We start from the raw sequence: 15,207 nt of genomic DNA, 5'->3' as shown, positions 1-15,207 counted from the left end.
GAATTTTAATCACAATATACCCAGAGAATCATACACCCAGTGAAACAGCATGCACAATACCAGGATATATTACATGTGATTCTTCTGCTGTGACATGTCAAAATGAGCACTAATTTTATGTGCAAGTATTACGTCCTTTAAGTGGCTCAGTAACGGCAATATGATGGGAAGAAGTTGCGGGAATCAAGTTATTACATCCTGCTCTAAAGGTTATTTTTCATTGCTGGATATATGAGCCATCATGAGTCATCCCAACTGTGGTGAATCAGGAGTATTAGCTGACTCCGTTCATCTCATCCCAAAATGTCAGATGTCTATGAGAGGATGAGACAGAAAAATGACTGTTTATTTAATGATTTAAAAATCAAAATATAAAAATGTGCACACTGATCTGAGTTATACGTGTTTGATGATTATCTGGAGATAATCGCTCTCAAAATGAGGAACCATAGATGTCAAGTATTCTTTTTACCTCCCAATCAAACGGAATCAGGAGGTTAAAGCTGGACTCCTAGAGAAAAACTCAGGCTAAATAATGATGACAGACGATAAAATATCACTTTCTGGTTGTAGTCTTTGGGAGCTCTAATCTATAATCAGTACAACATGATTCAGTGCTTCCCCTCAACAGCTGAGAGCAGCTAACCTGTACAGCACAGTATAACCCAGTGTCACAGAGGAGAGGGATAGCATCCCCACAGCTTGACTCACTGTGTGTTTGCAGCTGAAATGATAGCCAGCCCCTCTACTCTCTCTCTGCCTGCATCTCGTGCATGCCCATGTGACCGAGCCACAGAATAGCCTGTATGCCACCCCTCCTCCTCTTCCTGTGTCTATCTATCTCTCTCCCTCTGTTACACACAACACACACACAGTGGGATGAGCGAACAAAAACGTGCCAACACTCCCTACAAGCTGCAGCATACACAATTTGAGGGGGAAAAATAGACGTGAGAGGAATGTTTGCAATGAATATAATTACAGACGATGCTCTGTTGTTGTTTACCATGCTGTGCTACTTATTTGTGTCTGTGAGGACGCATGTGATTGGCTGGTTCTTTAATGTCTCCTCTGTCATTTCCAAATTCCTATTTCATATGTGTTGTGTAGTTGAAGTATGTGCGACATCCTTCCATACTGCAGCCTCTTCCTTTCCACATGTCTTCACCTGCTAAGACTGCTCTCACAGTGCATAGGTATGCGAGTGGTGCTTGGGTGTGTGATCGCTCGAGGACACAAAATGTAGATGCAGATGCATGTGTGCAGCACTCTCCCTCTCTCTCTCGAATCCCTAATTCTCTTATATAATAATTCACCACATGTTGGAAAAACTAATCAATATTGAAGATCTAAGATCAGAGAAATATTATGAAATAAAGGCCACAAAATTTGGGCTTTTATAACCACAGTTCCTCTCTAAGGGGGCATGCTCCCCAGGTGTCTACTTTTCCCCATCTCAAAAATAAGAGCATACAGGCAAGAATATGAAGCATAGGGAAAACTATCAGACACACAGTGCATTTATTTTCACTGATGTCACTACAGTAATGAGTTGAGATCAATTAATATATTTTATTAGGTTATACTATCAACTTTGCTTTTAATTTTAAACTTCATGAACCCAAAAAAAGATATAATTTTGTAATGTAGCTCAATAATACATTAAAAATTAATTTAAAATAAATAATGTATACTGTGGGCAGCATCATGTGTGTTACTGACAACAATGTCTGACTTAGATGGGATCAATACTGGGACTCCCAGAGGATGAGCTAAGTAAGACGCCATCTCTGAGATGATTGTGTGTTATCCTGGCAGAGGCTAAGTGATGGTGCTTCAGCTATCGATTGGGTGTTAATTTTTCATAACACAATAAAGTAGCGTTCGATAATTGTGTCAAAGCGTGACTGACCTGATCCACAGAAAGCCAAAATCAACAATGCCAAACATCCAATTTTAAAAGGAGCAGAAAAATCCAAGGTAGTGTACTAAATACAAAGGTGGGGTGTGACAGTGATTTTTGTTTTGCTCAGTTTCATTTGTGTGTGAGATTTTAATACAATCTGTGTCAACAGTGTGAGGATGAAATTATGTCTTTTGCTCAGGATTGCTGCAGAAGTTCAGCCTTGGGGACCTCCTTTTTTTAGAACATGTTGATTTGGTTAGCCTCAGCCTAGTTCATTCTGCTCAGGAGGGTTATACAACAGTGATGGTTGCTGTTTGAACTGAGGGAGGGCAAACTGATCCTAAATCAGTGTCATCAAGGCATTCTTCCTCTGAACCTTCAGTCGCCAACTAGTTGTGTATTTTCCCATGACAACACCAGCAGGGATGGGCAAGGATATATCCAAATGTATTCAAAAATAAAATACCCAATACCCTAATTGTAAGTGTATCAAAATAAAAGACAAAATATAATAAGTTATATTTCAATAATGATGCGATATAATTGTAAATGCTTCAGAAGTGCAGCACACCAGCTCAACTCCCTTAGCACTTCTAGTCTTTGTCTGCCTCTCTCTCACTCATGTCCCTCCTCATAGGCTACTGCCCATCGATGTTCCTATCTCTGCCTCCAATCTCATTCAGACTAGCAAAAGGGAACGACCTTGAGGCGTGCATTTTCAATTATCGTTCCCACGCATTCTTGTTCAATAAGGTTCAATAGAGTTATTTGAGAACAATTCTCATGAAACACAAAACAGCCCCCACAAAGTTACACAATTAGAGAAGATGTGAGTTAGAACAAATGGAGCCATGTTCACGTTAGCGCACACACACACCGCCTAAGCTCTCGCTTACTGAACCATCCATTTAAGTATTTTGATACGAAATATGAATCAATTTTCATCAAACCTATCCAGTACAAATTACAAAATACTATTTTGTATTTCAAATACATATTTTAAACATATGCATCATAAATACTGCCCATCCCTGCACACCAGTCAGCCAGAGTGTTCCCTATAAATCTCTGGCCTGGAAAAGTGGAAGCAGTAAGAAGGCCTGACAGAATATGTTTCCCCTATTCACTTTCATGGGAAGAGATGATAAGAAGATAAATAATACTTTCAGTATACGCAAGTACCTTAAAAAGACTGAAAGTATAGCGAGACAGATCGGCTCTGTATGAAGTAACCAGTAAGTAATCTCCTCCCAGTGCCTCTAAAGGTCTTAACACACCAGGGGCGTATCAAATAAATCTATCCATCAATTATATATACCACTTATATTCTTAAGGGTGGAGGGGGGAGCTGGAGCCTATCCCAACTGTATCGCAGTGCCAACACACGTTCACTACGGTAAATTTAGACTCTCCAATTAACCCAAACCCAATTTTGCATGTCTCTGGACTGTAGGAGGAAAGAGTTAAAGAGAACATGGCTGCTTGTGAAAGGGCTAAACACCACACTACTGTGCCACATCTGGGGAGGCAGAAGACCGTACTGGGATCCTTATGACCCAGAGCCTGACAGTCTGTCTATGTTAACTTGTTTTATAACCATATATACTTTACTTGGTTGATTTCTACTTACAGCACAATAACATTGACATTCCTTTGTCGCCACATGACACTAACCTTTTGAGTAAAGGAATGTGCCCCCAGTGTATTTAGACCTTTAAACACCACATTTCACTTTTTAAAAGTTCTAAAATTACATTTATTATTCTCATGGTCATTTTATGTTTTTATGACCACCTCCAATGTGACAGATACACCTGTGCAGATGGTCGGACAGTGAACACAAACATGGACAAGTGTTTACAGGTCACAGTATCCTGGTAATCCAGCAAAACCCACCCACCAACAAGCCTCTGTGTGTTTCTGTAACTAGGACATGATGTTATATGCACAAACACAAAGAAAAGATAAAAAAGATAGATATAAGATATACAGAAATCCTGCTGCTACTGTGCATGTTAACTCAGGTGTTGATACTGTATCTGTGTGTGCATCTCAGTATATGAATAACTCCTCCCACCTGACCATTAATGCAGTTACTTGAATGGCGACAGTTATAATTTAGGAGTCATCAACTTCTTAATGCTGAACTATTGAAAGAGGCTTAAAGAATAATATCCTTACGGTTAATCCTTACTGCATGTAAATGCACAGACAGGGAGCCACAGGCAGAGTAATCAGTAATGCCGGCTACTTACTACAAAAGGAGGTACGGTTAAACCCACCTCTAAATAGGTAAACATGAATTAACTAACCAGCATGGGGGTATCAGCAGACATTCACAAGCTGCTCCCTTCTTCAGCTTTCCTCTGATTTACTGAACAAAGCGTTGCACAAAGGTGGAAAGCAACTCCGACCTCTGCTGTCAGGGAGGTTGGGCACCAGACTCAAAACTTTTTAGGGCACTGACTGAACTATACTAAAAAGTAACGATTCACTTTAAATCAAACGATGTAAAATTTCAGTACCTGAGCAGAGCAGAGTATTCGGAGAATGAGAGAGACAAACTTTGTGTGCAGAGGGCTGGAGAGGACGGAAGACAGCTTTTCTCTGTGCCAAGTCATCCATTAGGATCAAAAGCATCAAGGCAACCAAGCAGGCTTAATAAAAAGCTTCCTGCCTTCAGCTGAAACAAAAAATCTACCTTTGAGACATTTTGCTTAGAACTAGACGAGTATTGAATAGATTCTGCGTACAAACTGCTGCTGGTGAACATTTATTTACAAAAGGAAAGATACTTTATTTTCTTTATCCATTTATCTGACCATTATTTTCTTAATAAATTGATTTATTGTTTGTCCCATAAAAGAAAACAGAAATCTGCTCATGACAATCCTGCAATGTTAAATTTGTTTGTTTTGTCTCACTGACTATCAGGTGACAGACAAGTTGATTTGAAAGTTATTTATAAAATCAGCATTAGTGGGATGGGTATGCTCATTTTCAAAGATATGAAGACCAGCGACTAAATGTTTATCAAAAACTGAGCAGATTTTTGACTTGTTTTTCTCAATTTCATACATGTGTCATTTTACAGAGCCCATATAAACCAACTTTAACCTATTTGACCTATTTTTCTCTTGTAAAGAACATTTGACTTTGAGCTTCCACTGAATCATTACTCTGTGTATGTAACAAAGAATCAATAGAAAATCTACAATGTGCTGAGGTTTTGTAAATGTCTCACAGAGAGGCAGCAGCCCATGCAAAGCCGGCCAAGTCACGGTCACTATTACTTTACGATCCCTAATCCCAACCCTAGCAGGTTTCCAGACTAACTGTCTGGATTATCAGGATAACATGGCGGCAATTCAAGGACAGGTGGAAGTCAAGAGACTGTCTGTTTGTTTTTCTAGTTTGCTGGCTGTAACAGTCTCTGCTGTGCTTCTGCATCATCACCAATAAAGCAACTGTTTTAATAAAATAATCAGTTTTTATTGTGTTTCAGGGAAACTGACTGATGATTTGCAGGAATGATTTCAGTTGCCTCCAAATTTCTCTGCTGGTGAAAAGCTTGACAAAAGAAACTGCAAATATTAATAAAATGGAACAACTGCAAGTATTAAGCCTCTACCGCAGCCTTCACCGTCCAACTCAGTTTAATAAACACTGAAACTGACAATGAGAAGTGGCTGAACTGACTGGCTCTGCAGTTACTTACAGAGTTACTGACAGCAGCTAATAAAGCCTGTCTAAATCTCACCTCTGTTGCAGCAGTCACATCTTCTACTGTGGATCGGACTAATGCAACAGGTGGGGAGGAAAGTGTTGCAGAGGAGTGTGTCTGCTCTGCGAAGTCCTGACGCCATAGCTTGTTTTTACACACACACGCACACGGACACACATAGAAAAACCTACAAAAGTCAATAAAGCATCCTTTCAGCCGCCCTGTGTTTGTGGGAATGTGTTGCCCTCCAACACTGTGACTCAACATGTAGACTCAGCCAGTACAAAAACACATTAACAGAGGAGAAATTATTATTTCTGCATTCACGCATTCAGTTAACATTTTCTCCTGGACATCAGCTTGTGTGAATGCTACATTAATACCATTCCATTGATATGTCAATGCGTATGTGCGGCCTGAGGATTTTCTCCTCCCCGACAAAAGTGCTGAGTAGAAGCTCCCTGTTCTCTGGGCAAAGCTAAAAACACGCACACAAATATACACAAGTGCTGAGACTCTTATGCAATTTCAGTAAGTTTTTCATTACTGAGCTCCCAGATCACGACTGAGCTTAGTGATCCTTGCTGATCCTCAAAATGCAGAGGAAGCTGTCAACCAAGAGAAAAAGGTCCTTTTATGGACCGAGGAGGAGAAGAGAGGTTGGTGATTAGCCTGACTCCTCTGTAATGTTGTGTTATTGCTGAGAGTAGCATCTTTCTGCATCTTCTGTGACTCAGAAGGTAATCAGCTCTAACTACAAGGAGGAACGACTACGCCGGTCACAGTAGCTACTGTCAGTATCACACCTGCACAGTAACATCCACACACACCTGGAGATTTAATACAGGACTTGCATGTATGTGCCCGAGGCCTCAGCATTTGATCATTCACTTTGAATGGGGTGACGTCTTTTTGCCAAACTGCATTATGGCACAATGTTGCTCATTCTGTATATTGTTGATAATCAGAATGTCAAGCAGCAGTCGAGGCACCGGTCAAATCATGTGACCAGGTGAACCTGGTGTGTTTTCATCCAGTTGTGCATTACATTTTTCTATGTACTTCTCCTTAGCATTGTATGGAATGTTAGTATGGAAGCTGGCTATGTTGTGTGTCCCAGGCATCAAACTGTGATTGCTGTTGTAATTATGATTGCGTCAATCATCTGGCATTCCCACCATCAAGCATGCATGCATGTTCAGTGTATTGGTACTTAAGAGCTGAAACAACCATAAAATCAAACTTGTGCCACCCAGTAAAAATGACTTTAAAAATACTGCCCCTGAAAATCACTACCTCAATTCAACAATGACAAATCAATTTTTAAGTTAAGCCTGTACATCTCACTCTTTGTGGGGATACCAGTTGACTTCTATCGTCATTCTAAAGGTCAGTTTATCCCAGTCTGTTCCTTAAAAACACCGGTAGTGCTGCATCACACACACCAGCTCTGCACGCTGTCATCTAAGCAAATGTGTAGTGCAGATGACCTGGTTCCACTGCTGTGTAGGATCCTCAGGTATACAATCAACAAGGTGTATGTAATCATTTACCATTCAAGAGCGTCATCTGTGAGTGCACTGCCTGTGGTTTCAAAGAGAAATCTACTGTAGGACCAGATGAATACCCACTGACAAAACTGTCAGACAGCACCCTTGGCCTTTTGTAAACTACAATTCAGCAAATAACACAGCCCACAGCTGCTGATCCACCTACACACCAAATAGAAATGACTCCACTTCACATGGCTGCCACAGAACATTGAAACATGGAGGAAAAGGAAAGGTGTCTGCGGAGGGAGCCTGGGGAGGAGTGAACAGAGTCTTTTTCCCTACAGTGCAGAGACAGTAATAATCACACACTGAGGGGATTTAGGAGAATAACGTGATAATCTGAGAGCAAAACAACCTTGAAGACATAGAGGGACATATTGGAAACATGAAAGAAGAGGAAAATTTGCACTGTGCCGTTGTTTCTTTACCCTTGTGTAAATATATATGCACATAATTATCATATAGGGAGGAAGCAGTTATGTATTAATGTGTGATTTACATGTCACATGAAAACAATGATTGAAAATGGGCTGAGAACAACATGCTCAGAAAAAAATAAATGTTTAATAAAACTGAAATTAAATAAATGGCCATTCATTATCAACAGTAACTTAACAAGACTTATTAAATAAAATTCTGACAAAGAAAATCTAATGCAGATTAAATTACTACATGAAGACACATTACTACATAATAATAATGACTCTGATAAACAGGAAACAAAACATTCTCTTCCAAAACCCTCTTTTAACATGGCTGTGAAAACCTGCACCTGCTTACCTGAAGCACAAATTTCTGTCAGATGTTTGAAGTTGACATTAGTAAATCCAGCAAACAGTTTCACACACAGACTGGATCTCCTCTCATTACTGCACAACTCATACCATACTCTCTCCATGTAGGGATATGCCAGCAGAAGAGAAGTCCAATAATAGTGGTCATTCTTCTACAGTTAGTAACAAAAGTCACTAAATTTGTCACTAAAGAGGTCTGAAAAGTCAGTAAATCAAGTGACACAGTCGCTCAGTTGGCAACTATACCTGTAAACACTGTTTTAATGACATTTAACATTCAACACTTTCTTTAATGAGAAAGACCAGTGATAGTCGTTCTTATCCATAGTTTTAGTTAAACATATGGATGTAGCCTCATTCACTCAGGGGCCTCACTGTTGTGGTCCAGTCAAAAAAGACATTAACCACAATCAAAAAATGTTTTGTTGGTTAATCATTTTAATAAATCCTCTAAAAGCTGAACTACACTGTTCAGGTCATAGTCTAGTACAGGACTAATACATTAATTCATTTTGGGCTTTTTTAGTGTCATTTTACAGGGTAGCAGGACAAGATGAGACAAACATGTGCACACAAAACACATGCAAATACCCTGCTGAGCAAGGAACCAGCACAATCACAGTCCCCCTGAGGTACCAGCACCAGCTCTGCAGTCATTCAGCTTCACTGATACCAGGCCACCACGTAACCTTCTAATTTCCTCTGTACCAGAATAGGTGTAATTAATAAAGCTGCGGGTAGACACCACTCTCACACTTTCTTCATTGAAAGTAATCTCCACTAATTCTGAGTGGGTGGCTCAGACAGATTTGACAGCTTTGTGCTCCTGTCTGACTGCACACATGCTGCAGGTGCTGATATAAAATAATTATAGCCTCCACAGTGGGCACAGTAACAGCCTCCTAATTGAAAACAGCGGGTCATTGCCTTATTCTGCCTCTGAGGGAAGTCTAGGCATTATGACACTTGAGCCATCCAAGTGTAACTGAGCCAGTATCATTCAGTGGGATATATATATATATAGTCCTTTTATAACTTTAACAAATTCCCCACAACAGAACAGACTACAGCCTTAAACTCTTAATGTGTCTCTCCTCCCTGTCTCTGTCTCCATCTCTTCTATTTTTCTCTCTCCCTCGCTGATCATCTCATCACTCAGAAAATGAAACAAAACCCCACCAAGCACAAGGACAGACAACCAGCAAGCGCTATGCTCCTGCCGAGTGTTGTTTAAAATAGCAAGTGTGGCCCACATCCCCCCACTTGCAGATAAAATAAGCAGCACGAAAGACGTAACTGAACTGCGTCATCATCTATGTCAAATAATATGACATCAAAAAACCCGGCAGAGGGTCAAACTCCAAAGCAAGCTGGGATACAAACTGATCCTGGCACAGATAAGACTCAGAGGGAGAGAGAGAGAAATAATACAGAGGAAACAGATGGATGGTGAATTCCATAGGAGGCAAGTGCCCTGTGTGCTTCCGTCATCAATTCTGACAGGCCATTCCTAAAACAGAGAGCAGAGGAAAACAGAGGGGGAGGACTGATGTATGGTGACAAATGAGTGGCTGAGCCGAGGGAATAACTCACAGAGGAGGAGGTAGATCTCACTCAGGGAGTAAGAGAGGAAAGACGAAGAGAGGAAAAAAACAAAAAACAAAGACTACAGCAGAGGTTGAAGGTGAGAGGAGTGCAAGATGTGGGATTAATGCTGTCACACTTTACAGCAGGAGACAATAGGGACAACTAACGACCGCTTGAGGATGATGAGATTTGAATGGGACTAAATACTCACACAGATATTTAATAGCCAGCTGTGACACCCACATAACATTGTGTTCATACATTCACAGCAGCTGAGTTGAACACTGCAGGCTGTAATTACTCATACGCAGGGTCTGACGTTCACCAAGCTCTCAGTCAAACACCTTCACATGTTACGTGAACCTCTAGCGTGTCCAGGAGCCAATCAGAACTAAGCTCGACCTTTGCATTGTTCACATTTGATGTTAATTCTATTGACCAGTGATTAGACACATTGACTATGACATGAGAAAAAACACAACCTGACTTTTGACTTTATTTTAAATAAGAGATTATTTTGATTATGATGTTTGCATGAGTTACTAATAGAATACTACTTTCACATTCCTCATGTCTAAATCACGTCCATATGAACGACAGTCCCATGACCTTTTACAAAATATCTCCATTGTGATGTTTGCACCCATCCAAAACCTTTAATGTTTTTATTTCCCTTTAAACGTAGCTACGGTGATTACTGGCTCCAGTCATCTTGTTTACACTGGGCCCAGGGCATACTGTAAGTCATCAAGCAGTTGGTAAAATTTTAATATTGCCTATTGTATATTATTGTATGACTTTATTCAAGTTAAGTAAATCGGGGAAAATGCTGTTTACATGGCTCTGTCTTATTCAGACCAGTGTTTCCCGCAGAAAATTAGTCAAGGGGCAGGGGGCGTGGCATACTAACTTTCCATACAATGCTAAGGAGAAGTACATAGAAAAATGTAATGCACAACTGGATGAAAACACACCAGGTTCACCTGGTCACATGATTTGACCGGTGCCTCGACTGCTGCTTGACATTCTGCGGCCTTATTTTAACCTACTGTCTATGCATGCGGGGAATGCGGAATATTTATTTATTTATTTATTTTCAGGGGGACGTAGTCAAGGCGGGGGGCCGTTGTTGTCAAGGCGGCCGCCTTAACTATAAAGCGCTGCGGGAAACCCTGCAGACTATTGTCTTATTGGGGTTAATATTGTAATATTGGTGTCCTTGGAAACAAAGCCATTGCATTGTCATAGAAATTAACACAATCCCTGGGTTAAACACTTTTCATCAGACAAGCCTTTAAGCTTGAACAGACTTTCTCTTTAAGACCCTTCACTGACAAATTATGAAAAGGAGTCATGGTGTGATCCACACCCACCCTGCTGCAGGGCTTATCAGACAAAATAGCTTAACCTACAAAAGCTTTGTATCAGAGGTTGCACACAATATTAGGAATAAAAAGCATAAGATTGGCAACTTGGTGGAATATCATACTGTGATGAAATCATTCATTAAACCACACAAGATGTAAGACTAATTAAACCTCACACTGATAGAAACTGTAATAGAGCAGCGGTCTGATAATATCACTCGATGGAAGCTCATGTGATGCTATGTTTGATAACATTATGAAAAGATGCTGTAGGTCTGCTTTAACTATTTGATAACCTCAATTCCCTGATTCAAATTGTGACAAAGAGAACAGTTCAAATGGATTGAATCTAGACACCAACCAATATGCATTGTTTAGAGCTGACTGTTTTGACAGAAAACACGAACAGCCAATGACAATGAGTAAACTGCAGCGCGAAACCAATCATGTGGCTGGAATAGAGTTACAGCCACGTTAGGTTAGGTTGATGCACACAGCACAGAGCATAGGAGTAGCAGCTGGCAGCAACACACGTGCTAATGTTTGGGCTACAGCAGCCATGCACACCAGTACATCAGGAGTGTGAGCAAGATAAAAGAGAATATGACGACAGAAAATAATCATGAAAACTCGAGCGACAGCGTTACCGAAGAAGACACCCCAACAGACACAGCCCAAGGCTCAAAAGACAAGGAGAGTGTGGAAAGAAGGGTCCATGGAATTTGGTAGTGTGGAGATATTTTGGCTATATAAAGTCTGACAAGAAGTAGATTAGCGTGCACTGCAAATTTTATTTAGAGCATGTTCCCACAAAGACAGGTAATACCACTAATCTTTTTTACCATCTGAAGCTGAAATGACAGAAATAGTGATTTGATTTATAACGTGATATATATCGATAGACTGAAATTAACAGTCCAATGTGATCACAACTCCCATAATGCTACAAAGAGCTGTCCTCTGTTGCTTTTATAAACATTTTTAATATTTAATGCTCTCACAACCACTGTCCTATAACTCAAGATAGAGTACAGACAGGTAAACGCTAAATATCTGTAAACCATCAATCTGAATGGATATCACAGGGGACAGATGTACTCAATAATGGATCTGGCTACAATTCCTACCACAAAACCACAACCGCCGCAGTTTGCTTTCAACCAGGGACCTTTGTTGCATGTGACAACACCATATTTGTGGTCTGCCTCTCCACTGCTGAGTGTCAATTTAATATAAGAAACACCCAAAACTAAAAATTAAGAAACACTATAAAGCTGCACATGGAATCTCTCTCACCCCCTCTTCTCCAGAAAGGCCTGTGTTTTCCATTGCATGTGAAGGTGCATGACTGAGCAGGCACACACTTCTGAAATTTACCCTAGGTGTGTGAGACACGCACCATCTTGCATGCTAGAGAAAACATGGCATCTGCAGCCAAAGGCTCCCCACTTCCATTTTCATCCTGTGATACGATGAAGCTCGACAACTAACCCTCACCAGACAGCCCTTAGATTCATGAGCCTGTTCTGTGTAGCAGTACCAAGCTCACGTCATAGTAGCCACTCTACTCACAAGGGATAATGAAAACCCCCAAACCGTGAAGTACATAGGGAATGACCATGTGAATGCAGAATGACTGATAGCTTTGAAACCAACGTATAGCTAGAAAGGCTAATACATGCGTTTACAGACATATCCACATCCATTATAGTTTGAGTTCACTACTTACTATGCTACATTACATAATGTTGTTACATTTACATAGCAACACATATCTTTATAAAAATGACACAGTCCTTCTATTAAATTAGCTGCTGAACAACTGCTACTTGCTTGAAACAGTCTCTAGATCATGTGTGGGGAACGTCTGTCCTCCATGCAAGGTTTCCAAAAGATTTTTATGACAGCCAGTCTTTCATAAAATAACGATGCCCTTTAGGGTAGACTCTTCCGGCTGCATGGCTCTCAGTTAATGATCTTCAGTGGAGTTTGTGCACCAAACAAGCAGCAGTTACAAGATCAAAATCTGACAGAGACAATATCATGCAGGTAAGTTTTGAGATGAGTAAGCTGATAGCTAAGAAGCTGAGATGTGATTCAGACAGAGAATTTGTGAAGGAGCCATGTTGCTGCTGCTTAGCTACTACAGCAGTAAAATGCCAAAATGGTCCAAAGTGTCACTTTATCTCAAAGAACTGTCGCAGAGCGGATCACTGATATGGCACAAAATATTCAGAAAAACTGAAGGACACTGCAAGAAATTTCTCTCTGGCCTGTGATGAGATATAACACCCAACTTGTCATTGTGAGCCATATCACTACCATCTGACATTAGACACCTCACCAGAGGTAATTCCAGCCATCGCATCAAAGTGGCTACAGTCATATATGTGTTCAATAATTTAGTTGACTATTGCCCTGGATATGAAAAAAAGTTCCCCACCCCTCAAAATTGAATTGATCTTGCTTTCATTATTATCAACTGACATTTAAAAGAAGCTTCAATTGCTTCAAGAGTAAAGGACTTGTGTTTCTGGTATTAAAACAACTGGTACAAAACAATTCTGTAAATAAAATATAATTTATGGATTAACTATATACCACTTTACTCAGTCAATCAAAATGTGACCCTCTATCACTGTAAAATTTCCTTTTTTAATAGAACCACTCTAATGATTTAATCCAACTTTACCTCTCTGAGAGGTTGACAAATATCAACACAAAAAGTATCAAGAATTTAAGAGGTAAGCAGAAGGCCTGTTTCTCATCTTCTGTTTATCTCTGCGGTGTCTCAGGGACAGGTGTCTCAGGGACAGGTGTCTCAGCCTGTCAGTCAGACGGTGGCTGAGGTTTGAGCCGTTCTCTTTTCCAAATGTTGGATTTCCTGGCAGCTGCTAAAACTGAGGCTGTCATGGTTTTTCTGCAGCCTGTGGGTGACAGGTGGGGATAATTCTTGGTGCCGTTCAATTAAATGATTGTAATTAAAAGACAGAGGAGGAGGTGAAGGCAATCCTAGCTACGCCCCTGGTCATGTCTGTACGTTGAGGCAGGTGATTGTAAATATCCACAGGTACACCAGCTCCTTTAAACACCTCCTGTCCTCGGTGTGTTGTGTGTCATGGCTGCACCAACACTGATGTACATACTAACACATGATACAGTCACATACACATGATCTCGAACATGTAACTTCACCTGCTCCCCTCCATTCAGCCGAGTTAGCTGCTAGCCTAGCTCCCCGGGTCTTAGCTAGCAAAGATGAGTCGGGACTTTTGGTCACGGAGGCAGCAGCGGGCTCACACGTAAATGGATGCGAGGATAATGAAACACACGCTCGGTGGTTTATCTGACAGGAGTCGACCTACCCATGTCTGCGGCGTCCATCCCGTAGCTCACTCCGACCACCGTGTCCCCATCATCGGATGCTGCGGCCCCGGATAGCGGGCTCCCGTCCCCGGCCTCCGACAGCCCGACCGCTCCCTCGGCTGCTGCTTCCATTCAGCCTCCCGGAGGAAAAACAGACCGGCCCCTCCGAATGATAGACCCGCAGCGACGGCGCTCTGCCGGCGGGAGGAAGGAGGAGTGTCGTCTGATATGGAGCTATAATCAAGCGAAGGGATATGTGACGCTTCTCCGAGACGGTGCCTTCATCTGTGCGATGTTTACCCCGCACACAGCCCGCTCCTCTCGGCTCCGCTCAGGTCGACAGCACCGCACTTGCTGCTGCTGCTGCTGAGCCAACGCTGCCTGGTTTTGTGCTGCTGGGGGGGGAGGGCAGCGTGGCGTCCTCTGCAGGAGCCTGAGGGAACCGCAGCCTGGATGCTCCGTGCATCACACGCAGAGGAGCCTGAGCTGATGGAGTCTGAGTGTGTCAGTGACTGTGTCTGTGAGTGTGAGTGTGTCAGTGACTGTGTCTGTGAGTGAGTCTGTGAATGTATGTGTCAGTGACTGTGTCAGTGACTGTGTCTGTGAGTGTGTCAGTGAGTGTGTCAGTGACTGTGAGTGTGTCAGTGACTGTGTCTGTGAGTGTGTCAGTGACTGTGAGTGTGTGTGTCAGTGACTGTGTCAGTGAGTGTGTCAGTGACTGTGTCTGTGAGTGTGTCAGTGACTGAGTCTGTGAATGTATATGTTAGTGACTGTGACTCTGTCTTGTGAGTGAGTCTGTGAGTGTGTCTGTGAGTGTGTCTGTAAGTGAGTCTGTGAATGTGTGTGTCAGTGACTGTGTCTGTGAGTGTGTGTGTCAGTAACTGTGTCTGTGAGTGGAACTGTGAATGTA

General features: G+C 41.6%; 1 protein-coding gene across 5 annotated transcripts in view; it reads right to left on the bottom strand.

Moving 5' to 3' along the window:
• pip5k1ca (phosphatidylinositol-4-phosphate 5-kinase, type I, gamma a) overlaps positions 1 to 14,683 on the bottom strand; it is a 44,331-nt gene extending 29,648 nt beyond the window's left edge. For all 5 annotated transcript variants that reach the window (XM_069522303.1, XM_069522299.1, XM_069522300.1 and 2 more), the window contains exon 1: positions 14,297 to 14,683. In XM_069522303.1, the coding sequence (XP_069378404.1) occupies positions 14,297 to 14,429 (133 nt within the window). In that variant the 5' untranslated portion in view covers positions 14,430 to 14,683. The remainder of the gene's footprint in view (positions 1 to 14,296) is intronic.
• Between the last annotated feature and the right edge of the window lie 524 nt (positions 14,684 to 15,207).

Source organism: Paralichthys olivaceus, chromosome 3, assembly GCF_024713975.1.
Source record: "Paralichthys olivaceus isolate ysfri-2021 chromosome 3, ASM2471397v2, whole genome shotgun sequence".
In the NCBI taxonomy this organism is placed as follows: domain Eukaryota; kingdom Metazoa; phylum Chordata; class Actinopteri; order Pleuronectiformes; family Paralichthyidae; genus Paralichthys; species Paralichthys olivaceus.
This window is presented reverse-complemented; position numbering and strand designations above follow the sequence as displayed.